This window comes from Sinocyclocheilus grahami, unplaced genomic scaffold (assembly GCF_001515645.1).
Source record: "Sinocyclocheilus grahami isolate Dianchi unplaced genomic scaffold, SAMN03320097.WGS_v1.1 scaffold765.1, whole genome shotgun sequence".
NCBI lineage: Eukaryota > Metazoa > Chordata > Actinopteri > Cypriniformes > Cyprinidae > Sinocyclocheilus > Sinocyclocheilus grahami.
The window spans coordinates 142,759-157,942 of NW_015505944.1; the positions used below are offsets into that span (position 1 = coordinate 142,759).

Consider the following 15,184-nt stretch of genomic DNA (forward strand, 5'->3'; position numbering starts at 1 on the left):
ACCAACCCATACCACCAAACCTGTCCCTAATCTTACCCGTATCCCACCTCAATAGCAGCAAAAGTGTTTTTCAACACAATAAGTATTGTACTTTTTTATGTAAGTGCATAGTAGTTAAGGTCACCTAATATAAACTTTAACCTTAGTTTTTAAAACTTTAACCTTACATTTCTTTAAAAAGTGTAACTGATAAAACAAGAATTGCAAGCACTCTACTGTAAATCAATGAGAGGTTGACTAATAGAGGCTTTTACGGTTAAAGAAACGGAGAACGAGTGCAGAAAGTCATTGTCCTTTATTGAAGAAACAGACAGGGAAGGATGCTCTCTGAGAAAACAAGTAATAAGGACACACAAAGCAGAATCGATGCAAGTTTCTGAGCGGATCTACAAAAACAACCCGAGCTCAGAGAGCTGAAGTGTAAGACTCTTCAAAATGCATAAAGGCAGCAGTTTTCTATTGGAAAATCAAATAAATCAGTTAGGAGTCTTTCCAAATATGTGCTGTTGTGTGAACACTGAGTGAGATTTACTAAGCAAATCCCATCCTACAAAAAGGATAAGCATGTGTGTGTGTGTGTGTGTTTTCCGGCACTTACCCAGCAGGTGTTTGAGCACAGCCTGGTTCTGGTCCCAGATGCTGTTAAATGTGCTCCAGCGGGACCGGCCATCTGGCAGGGGGTTTTTGCGGACCCATCCTCCACAGGCGTACTGGTAAAAATCCTGACATGGGTCGGCAGAGCGGTCCAGAGCTTCCACGATCTTACTGGCCACGGTTACACATGCCTCTGTTAGACAGATACTACGGGCGGGATCTGGGGTTAAAGACAACAGGACATGGTATTTGCAATGCGTTAAACTTAAAAAAAAACAAATTCAGTGGTCTGATTTGGTCTGATTTTCACACTCGAATCGCCACCAAGAAGTCGTTTTATGTCAAATTAGCGGGTCTGGTATGTGACCAAAAGTGTGAATCATATCCACTGGCCAGTTTTCTTTGCAGTGCGGTGAAAAAGAGATTAGTAAAAAATAATAATAATAATTGTCACATTGAAGGCACGCAAATATTTGTCTTTCAGGACAGACACATTAACAGGTGTTCGTTCAGATTAAAATGTTTAATTTTCACACCAGGACTTTTTCGAACTGGACTTGAAAGGCATTTTGATTAAATATTTTCTTCTTTGGAGTAAAATGCACAGTCTATGCAAGTGCGTGAACCCAAATGCATCTAGTTACGATACTATTGCAAGTTTACACATTTTTAAAGAACGCATTTCCATAATACAACCACCTAGTTGCATGCCAAAAAAGTACAGCTAGGTGTCAGAACAGGACTTTCGAACTGGACTTGAAAGGCATTTTGATTAAATATTTTCTTCTTTAGAGTAAAATGCACATAGTCTATGCAAGTGCGTGAACCCAAATGCATCTAGTTACGATACTATTGCAAGTTTACACATTTTTAAAGAACGCATTTCCATAATACAACCACCTAGTTGCATGCCAAAAAAGTACAGCTAGGTGTCAGAAATGTTCACTTGCTTCTTCTGGGTTTTTTATGCACCAGTGCATTTCTGCCACCTACTGGACTGGAGTGTGAAGCATTCGATGGCGCAATGGTAGTTGTTATTATTTTAGCATTTTTTTTTTTTTTTCACCAAAACTAATTGGAGTACTCAGAAAATGACCAAGGAGCCACACTACTTTTTTACTGACACTTCTCCGGGAAAGTCAGACCTCGCGTTCGCGAAACAGTGCTAGCGAAATCTTCCAACTGAACCATAGCTAAGGTTTATCCAAAAAAGTCTCTAGGTTTGTCAGTATGTATATTCTATGGAAAAAAGCCGCTAAAAGGGTCTGAAAGTTGCTAAATCTAGTGCTAAAGTCGCGCTCGTGTGTGTGAGACGCGGGAGCTGATGGCAGGGGCGCTGGATATTTGTGGAGGTCAGTGTGGATATTGTGGATGAGTTCTTCTGTGTCATCACGTTCTATTAGTTCTACAGCTTCAGTTTCTGAACTTTCACGCTTAGTAACACATACAGCTGTGCCCTCACCACAGTGCAACAGTGAAAAGGGACCCCTTTCAAACAGTGTCGCGAAACACCGGTATTGCCGTATTTTAAAAATTCATATCATAACAAAAATAAACAACGGTATTCGGTATGAACCGGTATACCGCCCAGCACTACTATAGGCTATTGACTGCAAACATCAATTATACAAAGCTGTCACAGAAGAATGTATAATTAAAAATGAAATGTACTATTCCACACCTGTTTCACACATACTCCGTTTGCGGTGCATGTTTTATTCCTTTCCCATGTTGAGCATTCACTCGATGCGTTCAGAGCGGTACGTGTGCAGCATCGCAGCGATCGTTCCCACACCTTGTCTATTTTATTTTTACTGTGTTGCACACGCGGAATTAAAGTGGCAGGGCATTGCTCATGTTAAAAATGTACATGGATTGATACGAAATGTATTAACTGCACCATAAATGCATATAGGCTAATTAAAGTAGTTTTAGCTATATGGGTAAAGCATAACTTAATAGATTTAAACTTAATATATAAATCAGTACAGAAGTAAAATGTATTTAATAATATTTTGCTTACACGTGAATATGTCTATAAAAGATAGTATTACTGTGTGAAAAGATAATCACTATGCTGAGAGAGAGAAAAATTAGTAACAACGTTCAAATTTGAGATCAAAGTAATGGTGGTAAACAGCCGCGGATCATAGCGCACTGAGCACACTAAATAAAGCACACTAAGCCCGTGCTGCTTCTGCACCGCATAGGCAATACGCACCGCACACGGACTGCACTGCGGATCCTCGCTTAATTTCGTTCACTCTTTGCTGATATACAGCACTCAACTGCCATGCACTATATAGGGATTTGAGAATCAGTGAAGACATCAGCGATTTCAGAGTCGATACCGAGAGTCGATTCCAGTGCTCTAGGGCTATTCAGAGTCGAGGAATCGACTCTTTTGGAGTCGACTCCCCATCCCTACTGCAAATCGACCCTGCGTTCCATTCGGAGGGGCTCATCCCTATTCCCTAATCCCTTCAAAGGGTCTGGAGTGAGAGCTTCGAAGGGCTGAAGGGTGTTGGGGACCAAACAACTGTTTCTTGAAGCGCCCTTCTGCTTCATCATCACATGCCCACACGTAGGCGCCAACATCATGCAAAGAATCTGCGCAAAGGATCATGGGAGCCCGAAGTGTCCATCAGTTGTACCCTTTGAAATCCTTCATTCCGAAGGGCCCTTTGAAGTGGCCAGTTTTGAGCACTTCAGTTTGGAACGGCCATTCAATATGGCGGCCATGATTGTTTTCACTCCGAAGTGCCCTTCGGAGGGCGATATATCCCGTTTGGAATGCACCGCAGTGAAAAATACATCACAGAGCAAAGAGAAAACTGACAACGTGCCGACAGACAAGACAGAGCAGGTTACTTCTGATATGAAACAAGGTTTCAGGACTCTCAGCTTTCAAATGTTGTCATTTTTGAAGAAATTCAAACAATAAATACAATTTTGTGGCTCTTCAATGTGTCGTGACAGATCACTGTATTGCCTCAGTTCAAACACGTGAACCGATCATCTTTTTTTATATTTACGTAAAGCACGAAATGAACATATACATCAGAAAGTATTTTATGTCAACCGCGGAGCACACCATTTTCCAAGTTTAAGTAATCTACTCTCCTGTCTGATTTGTGGTTAAAGGCTAGAAGGGATACAGCTGTGGCTACTGGGCATGCGCATTTAAATATTTTCCGAGCCGACAATAAAACGTGAACATATGAAATTGGTTTTAAAAAAGCACATGGCGCCATAGTTTCATCACTTTACAGTGTCGCAATGACCGTCATTTTGCAGTAAAGGACCTGTCATAATTTAATGTGTGGAAGATGACATGAAGCGACGCAAGGTTAGCTGCATTGAAAACAGATGAGCGCATATGTGCATATACAGAAGTTCCCGGGATTTTGTCCACAGAATGATAAGAGCACACGTTTTAAAATATAATTTTATTATTTAACACTCAGTATTTTAACTTAAGCACTGCAAGCCATGCATGCATGACAGGTTTTCTAGTACGCAAAACAAATACTTTAAAGGAATTCCTTAGCTTATTACCGTTACTGTAGCAGCCAACAAACCCTCCGCACATATTTATATTTAGTTATATTGAAAAAGTTTCAATTCAGTCAATCTTTTTTACCCGGTTTTAACATGGATTTCTATGGAGACCGGCTGTAGATGTCGGGCAAGATGGCGGATAGCAGCGGCGGTACATAATATCCGCGTTCTGATTGGTCAGATCGCCTGTCAATCAAGCTCTTTGCGAACGGTCAATTAGATATTTGTTAGATCATCTCTCTGTGGTCTAAGAGGAAAGACATTCATCCAAGCTTGAAACAATGGTGAGCAATACATATAGAAAAATATTTCTTATATATACTGTATATTCCTTTTTCTCTAAGTATCTACAAGGTAAGCGCAATAACACCTGGTAAATTCTACCCTAAATAAATACACTAAACTGATGTCTTAAAAGCATGTCTGCTTAATCAGTGTTACTTAGCATCTTTTTTATCAATACGTTATTATGTGTTACATTTTACTCCATCTGTGTGTGTGTTTGTTACCTCTGTTATAGCGGACTCCCAGTGTAATCGCACAGCCAAACAGAGCTAGAAGTGAAGCGAGAAGCAGACCAGCCAACACTACTTCCAGTTGAGTTCTCCTGCCCAGTGGACCAAACAACTGAATACCACCCTTACGGAAACCCACCTGAAAGAGAGTCAAATATTGATCATCTGTTGTTACTATTTGCTGGGAAACATTCCAAACTATGTAGACAAAAAAGTATGAAAAAGTTCGGGATGTTTTTGGATATATAGCATGGTAGTACAATTCTCTTTTTGCATATCTTGGATCATGTTATGTAAATACCATGCTATATGAACTTAGTCATGCAGTACAGTTCAAACACGTGAACCGATCATCTTTTTTTATATTTACGTAAAGCACGAAATGAACATATACATCAGAAAGTATTTTATGTCAACCGCGGAGCACACCATTTTCCAAGTTTAAGTAATCTACTCTCCTGTCTGATTTGTGGTTAAAGGCTAGAAGGGATACAGCTGTGGCTACTGGGCATGCGCATTTAAATATTTTCCGAGCCGACAATAAAACGTGAACATATGAAATTGGTTTTAAAAAAGCACATGGCGCCATAGTTTCATCACTTTACAGTGTCGCAATGACCGTCATTTTGCAGTAAAGGACCTGTCATAATTTAATGTGTGGAAGATGACATGAAGCGACGCAAGGTTAGCTGCATTGAAAACAGATGAGCGCATATGTGCATATACAGAAGTTCCCGGGATTTTGTCCACAGAATGATAAGAGCACACGTTTTAAAATATAATTTTATTATTTAACACTCAGTATTTTAACTTAAGCACTGCAAGCCATGCATGCATGACAGGTTTTCTAGTACGCAAAACAAATACTTTAAAGGAATTCCTTAGCTTATTACCGTTACTGTAGCAGCCAACAAACCCTCCGCACATATTTATATTTAGTTATATTGAAAAAGTTTCAATTCAGTCAATCTTTTTTACCCGGTTTTAACATGGATTTCTATGGAGACCGGCTGTAGATGTCGGGCAAGATGGCGGATAGCAGCGGCGGTACATAATATCCGCGTTCTGATTGGTCAGATCGCCTGTCAATCAAGCTCTTTGCGAACGGTCAATTAGATATTTGTTAGATCATCTCTCTGTGGTCTAAGAGGAAAGACATTCATCCAAGCTTGAAACAATGGTGAGCAATACATATAGAAAAATATTTCTTATATATACTGTATATTCCTTTTTCTCTAAGTATCTACAAGGTAAGCGCAATAACACCTGGGAAATACTACACTAAATAAATACACTAAACTGATGTCTTAAAAGCATGTCTGCTTAATCAGTGTTACTTAGCATCTTTTTTATCAATACGTTATTATGTGTTACATTTTACTCCATCTGTGTGTGTGTTTGTTACCTCTGTTATAGCGGACTCCCAGTGTAATCGCACAGCCAAACAGAGCTAGAAGTGAAGCGAGAAGCAGACCAGCCAACACTACTTCCAGTTGAGTTCTCCTGCCCAGTGGACCAAACAACTGAATACCACCCTTACGGAAACCCACCTGAAAGAGAGTCAAATATTGATCATCTGTTGTTACTATTTGCTGGGAAACATTCCAAACTATGTAGACAAAAAAGTATGAAAAAGTTCGGGATGTTTTTGGATATATAGCATGGTAGTACAATTCTCTTTTTGCATATCTTGGATCATGTTATGTAAATACCATGCTATATGAACTTAGTCATGCAGTACCATGATATATATCTGAACACCATGGCATTACCATCTGATACCGACACTATAACACGACATGTGAGAATAAATGGCTGACAAATTGAGGCACTCCAGTTTAAACACTTCAAATGTTCACATGGTGCAAGTTTGAGTCTGGCCAGTGACTAATAGTGATCTCATTCTCCCTTTCTTTCTCTAATAAAAAATGATGCTTAAAACATTGAAAGAAGAAAAAAAATCTTCTCATAAAGATCTTCTCGAAAAAGAGCAATGACTTACTGAGACACTGGGAACATCACGTAAGGCTTTTGTGTCAAAATATACTGCACGTCTCTTAACATCATTCAACACCCAAAGAACAAAGAACAAGTTGCCTGGGGGATACCGTATTAAATACATGCGTCATATTATTGCTTGCACGGCAAACCAACAGAAGAGGTGTCACATTTCCTGTTTGACATCAAAGTGAGCAACAAATGAAAGGGGCCACATGAATCAATATGAATTCATATCAAATTCCCTGGAAATCTGACCTGCTTTTCTCTTCTGCTAAAAGGTATAAGAATATGTCAACATTAGAAATAATACTGGAAGAAAAGCTGCTGAATATTTCTCATGCTGTTTCCTGTGCTTTCTTTCTAATTACCATACAATACCATAACGAATACTTTTCAAATGTGGCGATACAGGTTTTCTGTGTTTTGAGAACATTACTCATACCTGGATAATTGCTCAGATCTATTCTGCATTTCTATAACATAAAAAATGTGATGTTTGAGATGTTTGCCCATTTAGTCAAAAGTCATTAAACACTGAACCATTTATGTCTAGTTTTTCTACTGTACATTTATGACTTTTTATATTAATGACCTCCATTATAATTGGCTAATCTTCACATATCAAAATACAGTTCCTCATTGGGGTCAAGTTGATGAATCCTGAATAGGCTGATATATAAATGTGAGTGGCAATACATTAATGCTTTAATGGTTGTGACTATTGGGTATCATTTGAATTTTACCGATTCTGCTGATCGATTCCTAGTTTCGATTCCAATAAGATAAAAAATCCATCATAAAAAAATTAAGTCAAACATTTAGATCTCAAACATTTATTCTGTGTCTTTTTACAAAGCATTCTGTTGCAGCTGAATAACACGAGCAAAAATCAGCAGCCTACAGAACACTGCAAGAGGAATTTTGCCTATGCTTTAAAAAAATACCACAGCAAAAACAGCTAGATTAATATAAATTTCAAATATTAAATTGTTCCTATTTTATTACTGACTGTTTACTTGCCTTTAACAAGCAAATCAATTAGCAATAGCGTAAATAAATACAACTGAAACAAATTTCAGGTACAGAAACTGTAATTCAAAGTTTAAAAACTGCATAGTTTTCTTTTCATAAATAAAATATAGATTAATTAAAGTTATTAAAAATATTCAGTCAAGATCAGTGAATGATTTTCTTTTGTTCTTTGATTAACATTAATGACAGCCAGCGCATTTATTAGGCTGCTGTCTTTTTAACACCGAACGCACACAGATCTAAAAATACTGTACACCTGCGTTTTCTTTCTCATCTGTTTACGTTCACTTAAGACAAAAAAGTCTTTGTTTATGATGTTATACTGACGTAGTTTTCTGCATACTGGTCGATAAATATGAAAGTCAGTCAGTTTTGACACGGAACAACCTTTTCTACAGTGGAAATACATGGAAAGGTTCGAGAACGGACACAAACCAGGAACCCGCACCGCGACCGCTGTTCTCTGTGCCTGAAATTAAATCGTTTTAAATCACATTAAAAGGCAAACGCAGGAATCGTTAAGCAGAATCGAAATGCACGTGTCTTATCGAATACCCGGGGAAAAAAAATCACAACCACTGGAGTGCTTCAAGGTTCGGTGCTTGGTCCCTTCCAGTTCTCCAAATATTTATCAACCATGAGACCTACACTCTTAAAAATAAAGATTCTTTATTGGCATTGATGGTTCCATGAAGAACCTTTAACATCCACGGAAGCTTTGCAATGCAAAAAAGATTCTTTATAATGGGAAAAAAAAAACCTTGTTTAGATTATTAAAGGGGTCATATGATGCGATTTCAAATTTTCCTTTCTCTTTGGAGTGTTACAAGCTGTTTGTGAATAGATAAGATCCCTAAAGTTGCAAAGACTAAAGACTCAAACCCAAAGAGATATTCTTTATAAAAGTTAAGACTCGTCCACGCCCTCCTAAAATGGCTCGTTCAAACACACCCCCACATGTCTATGTCACAATGTGGGAAGATTTGCATAACGCCGCCCAAATGTTCACGCAAAGAAAGAAGGAGTAACTTTATTGTTGCTGCCACCGCCGCCATCATGTTGTGAAGACGCTGTGTGTTTCGTTGCGAAAGCAAAAATTCTTTGTTTGGCCTTCCAAAAGAGGACACGATTAGAAATCAGTGGTTAAGTTGTATTTACAACACTGTTCCAGAACAGTTCAACCCAAATATTCAGATGTGTCCAGCGCATTTTATGGAGGACTGTTTCCTGATCCTGGGAGAGTAGACTACAATGCCGGCTGTTCTGACTCACAGACACTGTAAGTACGATTTTTATATTTAAAGAATTTGCCACTGATGATTCAAACACAAGTTCACAGATTTTCTTTCCTACTAGCCTAGCAATTCAACACAACATAACTGTCAGCTAGATTTTCAGCGGTAAGAGCATTCAACCAGACAGGAAACAGCCGAAATTCACAGAGCAAAATTCTCTATCACAACTTCCCAGCAATTGTTGTTTGTGCAACAGCAATACTTCTCACTGTCACTGTTTATGTGGCATTAAAATGTCTGAATGTAAACATAAAATGTACACATCTACACTGAGCCCTGACCCACACCCACCTCCACACTGTCAGGAGAGATGGCTCCATCTGCCGGGACGTCTGTCCCGTCCTCCTCCTCAAACGTTGCACGCTTGTAGTTAGACATCTGAAAGAGACAGAGAGTACTATGTATAAATATGTTAAAATATTACTTTTGTTAGCCCTAAAAGCCAGTGTATGCCAGAAAAAAAAAAACATTTAGAAATATCTTGAGATGTGATGTGAACAGCAGCAGACAGGGAAAATAGTCAATTTTGCTGTTTTAAGTGACCTTCCAAAACAATAAGGCACTGGTAGAACATCTACTAAAGAAGTATTTGTGATTTATATGTCGCTCGTGAAAAATATATTTCACACAGCCACTTTAAAGTAGCTGTCAATTGAGAAAGATGCCCCATAAAATCAAAATAGACCCTATTTGCTTTCTTTATATTAAGTTCCCACAGAATCTACAGAAAACTATTTTGAAGGCCTTGAGGCGAGATTCTGAGCTAAGAGTCTGAGGACAAGAAATACTGCAAGAGAGTGTGAAATGGAGATGAATGTTGGGTGGGGGGATTCCTTTTTTTCTCCCCCCCCCCCCATCTTGGAGGTCAGAGAGGAATTTATACAAACACATTTGCACATACACACATATACACTTCTCTCACTGTTCACAACTGGCTAATCTACACCCGAGGGCAGCACTTTGCCAGTAGCGTGTTTAGGCACCACGCAATTCCACGCGACTTCTTCCGATGGGAGTCGAGAAATGGCTTTTTTTTGGGGACAGGTACCGATAAGCTTCAGGACAAACAATACTGTTATCGATACGTGTGTTGTTTTATCTCCGTACTTCTCTGTTAATGGCGAATTAGAAGCTGTTCTCATAAACCGATCTCAAGCTGATGACGCACCTGCTGTGAGAGGTTTGGCATGACATGCAGCGGCACAGTCTCAATCTCTGTCCGGCGCGGGTAAAATAATTATAATGCAGAAGGTGAGGTAGAATTCATATTTCTTCATTAAATAAGTGACAAAATAACAAAAACTTTCTGTGAGACGTAATTTTACAAACAGCACGAGTTCTCTGCAAGCTTTCTGTCTTTCCCTCTCAAAATGCGTAAATGGCTTCATATCACCACATCGCGGCTGCACTATAAGCGAGCTGCACACTGCACGGTTGAAACAGGAATTGTCACAGTTTACATGCATCGTCACTAAAGTTTATCATTTGCATTTTTTTTTTTAAGTTTGGCCATTATTTAAACCATTCAGCACTCGTGCGCTCTCTAGAGAGAGCACACTCAACAATTGCCCCATTGTAAAAACAAAAATACACAGCATGATCAAACATTTAATTCATAAAAAGTCTAAAAATTCCCCCATCCACCACTCAAATAAAAACAGATCCTCCCTCCAACAAGAGTCACCTAAGAGGGGAATTCAACCCATTTTCAAAAATGAAACTCAGGCCCTGAATGAATGTCTGTAAAAATCCTGACTGGAGTATCACTATAAATAGTTCTACATGTTAAAGAGAAGCCTTTTTTATCATGTAGATAAAAACAGAGATAAAAAGGTCCCTCTAAAACAGAGAGGGACACTCTCTGTTATGAGAAATCACGCCCGCTCCCTGAGAAAGTCAATATTTTAATTTCTTAAATAAAAATCGCTAGAGACGCCAGAATTCTCGATTACATTCTGTTGTGCTCCTATGCACATGATGTTCAAATATGTTGTGCTATGGTATGCTGAGGAAATCTCTCTCTACCTCTCTCTCTCAATTCAATTCAATTCAAATAGCTTTATTGGCATGACAAAAATACATTTTGTATTGCCAAAGCATTGAGACAACAAAGAAAATGGTTTAGAACATCTGTACATTTACATTGTAACATCTTAACATTTATTTAAATATTATAACTAATGTTATATATAACTAATACGTAAATGTCATATATACACACAGATAGGTATAGCAAAAAAAAACAATACAGAAGTCATGTAGCAACTACTGGACTTTTAATTGTAACATTATGTACATGTGTGTAACAGTATCTTAGTTGTGTGAGAGTCTCTCTCTCTCTCTCTCTCTCTCTCTCTCTCTCTCTGAAGAAAAATGTGCTTTATTTGCCTATTTCTGTTTGCTTGGAGGAATTTGTAAACTGCAGTAATAAAATAACTTGAAATTTTCAACATTTTTGCACCAAATTATAGAGCAGTATGGATAACTGTATCGATAAGCAGTATCGTATCGATAAAATGTAAATGATACCCATCCCTACCCCGGGATCCACCAAGGGGACCACTTGCTGAGAGCCCCCAAAACACTAAACACGCCCCTGCACTTTGCTGTGTAAGTCTCACTGTTATAAGCATTACCCTACAGAGTACAGGAACTCTAAATCTAACCTTATTTATGCCGTCTATTGTAATCTCCCTGCCTGTGCCATGTAGACAGCAGACACACAGGCCTACAGCAAAACCTCCCACCCAGGTTAACAAGAGCAGACTAAACAGGACAGCCAGAGAGATTCTCTCACACACGGTGACTTAACGAATCTAAATCAGAGCAAAGACTTTCATATATTAATACAGTGTTTCCCCTGCCATTATATTTAGGGGGCACCCCTAATTTCTGAGGGGAAAAGATCCTCAGGCTATTGTAAGAATAAATGAAACTTGTTTTTATGCTTTTAAATAATTAGACATGCTAAAACACAGAATTTGGTAACAATAAAACATAAGCTTGGAAAAAATAAAACATTGCATAGGGCCCTAAACATGCAATTTGTGTTAAACTTTTAATAAATTGATGTTAAATTGTATAAGCCTCTTGATTTCATTAATTAGACATGCTTTTTAATTAATAAAATTTAATTTAACCATTAAAAAGGAGTTCAGAAAAATTTAAACGGAAAAGCCGTAAACCTAAGGGGCAACACTGTTATTTATATATATATATATATATATATATATATATATATATAAATAAATAAAATAATCATAAATAGTACTGACTAACACATAGTGCATTCCTAAAATAAAATAAAAATGTGTTTGTTTTATCAGTTGTTTTTCCAACTGAAAACATCCCTGGAGGTTTTGTTAAATTTACTGTACATAACTTCTGAAGGCAAATTTGTCCAGAAAGTCTAGCTAAGTAAACATGCAACAGACATAAAACACAGAGATCTTCCCAGAGGAGAACTCTTCTGCTCAAAGTTTGCTTTTTCAAATCTTTGTAGACTTAATGGAGTTCTCAAAAAACATACACAGAACTTGCATTAAATGAACATTTTATGCAATATTAACTCAAAATTCGATATAAAAATTTAATGTTTATCTAAGGATGTCAGCAAAATTAGAACTGAAATCAGAAAAAAAAAAACATTTCTTACTAATGCAAACAATTTTTGTTAGGTTTTAATACACACACTTTAAATACTTTCATCTAAGCCCTCGTCTCTAAAAGACAGATGACTCTATTGAAGGTTTTAGACACACACATACACACCAATATTGTTTAGAGCAAGACACAAGAAAGCACTGGGAGCCCTTTGCAACATGCCTTAAAGTTCAAGCGGAACACCACACTCAGTCATCTCGGCTGTTAGTGTCTCAGCTGAATAAATGTTGTATCTTCACAGCCAGATTTGGAGTTTCAGTAAGCTATTCCTCAATGGGCTTTTACAGGAAACCGTAAATGAGATTACAAAGACTCATGGTGATGTGAAACAAATGCACATGCTAAGCCCACACAAACATGTAGTTTAACAACTGCTAATCACGGTCTCGACATTTTCCCGTAGTTGATTGTTTCCTCATAAGCAGTCGATTAACACTTTAGTTGTTAGTCATAGCTTCCCATGCTTCTTAGCAATGCAATGGCCATGGTTGAGAAGGGGGGGTGTAGTTTTAGGAGGTCAGAGCCACAAGAATTCCCTCCAGAGGTCTGGACAAGATTCACCAGATTCCTGGGTGGCAGGTCACGGACGCTTCTCAGAGGAAGGAAAAACAATGTAGGATGACTTGGTGTGAAAACCACCCATGCATTCTAGTACTGAAGTTCCTCTTTCATATCTAACTGACACATTCATGACATGCTATCATGTGAAATTCACTATTTTTAGTCTCAAAGTTTATGTTGGGAATAGCATACCATACTACACTTACTATACCATATACTTTGAAATCACATTTCCCCCCCCCACATTCTGATTCATTTATTTATTTATTTATTTTCATTTTTCAATTTTTTTCCATCCTTCTGGATTCTTTATTATTATTGTTGTTGTTGTTGTTGTTGTAGGATCTGTCTCACAACAGACCCACCTACATGATGGAGACACACACATCAAACCAGCACATTCCATGGAAGGTTTTTGAGGTTCGTTTCTCCAGCCATCTGCAGTCGTAAAACTCAGGCTCTATCAAGTAAGGTGAAGCATTCCCTGGACTGTTTGGCTATATCTCAAGATAAGCTTTGTTGTTGTTGTTATTAATCATTATTTTTATGAATTCCATTTTAATGGTTGAATGCAATTTTAGCAATCAGAAAGCATATCTAATTAATTGAAATCATGAAACGTATATCATTTAACATCAAATTATTAAAAGTTTAACAAAAAATTTATTTTAGGGCCTTATGAAATGTGTTTTGTTTTTCCCAAATTCTGTTTTCCATTTAGATTTTTCTGGATTCTGTTTTAATAGTTTAATTAAATTTTTTATCATCAAAAAGTAATTTGTTTTCATTAAATTTGCCAAATTCTGTCCCATTCCACATTATACTGCAAATTATATTTCCATGACCAGATTCCACGATTATGTACATATTTTCCATTGCGAAGCCATAGGGCCCAACGTTTCTTTAGAATATAATATTTTTACTGTCCATAATATGCAAACTGTCTGTATGCTTAAGATGATCTACTACAATTGCCAAAATGTATTACTGCATACTGTATCCCACAATGCAATGCACTACTCTTGACCATTGTGATGACCCGGGGTTGGCAAATTATGCCAAGATGGATAATCATGTGAGCGATAGTGAGAGAAGTGTATGTATTAAATGAAATGCTTCAAGTTTGATTGTACTTGATTGAAGTCCAGCCAGAAGAGCATTGCAGTAGTCCAGCCTAGAAATGACAAGGGCCTGGACAAGAAGTTGTGCAGCATGCTCCGTTAGAAAGGGCCTGATCTTTCTGATGTTGTGCAATGCAAACCTGCAAGATCGAGCAGTCTTTGCAATGTGGTCTTTGAAGGTCAGCTGGTCATCAAAGATTACACCAAGATTTCTGACCGAAGTTGATGGGGTAATTGTAGAAGAACCTAGCTGGATGGTGAAATCATGCTGTAGAGTTGGAGTGGCAGGGAAGACACAAAGCTCAGTCTTTGCCAGGTTGAGCTGTAGGTGATGTTCTTTCATCCATGCCGAGATGTCCGCCAGGCAGCCTGAGATCCGTGCAGCTACCGTTGGATCATCTGGTTGAAATGAGAGATAACTCCCCAGGCTACCCTGAAAGACCTACCAGTGAGATAGGTTTCAAACCAGTGAAGTGGAATCCCTGTGATGCCCAGTGATGAGGGGGCAGACAGGAGGATCTGATGATTCACAGTGTCAAAAGCAGCAGATAGATCCAGCAGAATAAGAAATGATCATTTGGATTCAGCTTTTGCAATCCGCATGGCTTCCGTGACTGACAGTAGTGCAGTCTCAGTTGAATGGCCACTCCTGAAACCTGACTGTTTAGCGTCCAGTTTGTTGTTCTGTGAAAGTAACAATGATACCTGGTTGAAAACAACTCATTCGAGGGTTTTCGCTATGAATGGAAGGAGAGAGAGACGGGTCTGTAGCTGTCTATAAGAATGCTTGAATGCAATGGGGAAGGTGCCTGTGAGGAGAGATGTGTTGATGATGTGTGAG

At 38.2% G+C, this 15,184-nt stretch overlaps 1 protein-coding gene across 2 annotated transcripts in view; it reads right to left on the bottom strand.

The window, feature by feature from the left end:
- The window catches only part of ece2b (endothelin converting enzyme 2b), a 70,503-nt gene that overhangs the window by 28,376 nt on the left and 26,943 nt on the right, over window positions 1-15,184 (bottom strand). For both annotated transcript variants that reach the window (XM_016245716.1, XM_016245717.1), the window contains 3 exons: window positions 9,290-9,376; window positions 6,076-6,220; window positions 599-814 (listed from right to left, as the gene is read on the bottom strand). In XM_016245716.1, the coding sequence (XP_016101202.1) occupies window positions 599-814; window positions 6,076-6,220; window positions 9,290-9,376 (448 nt within the window). The remainder of the gene's footprint in view (window positions 1-598; window positions 815-6,075; window positions 6,221-9,289; window positions 9,377-15,184) is intronic.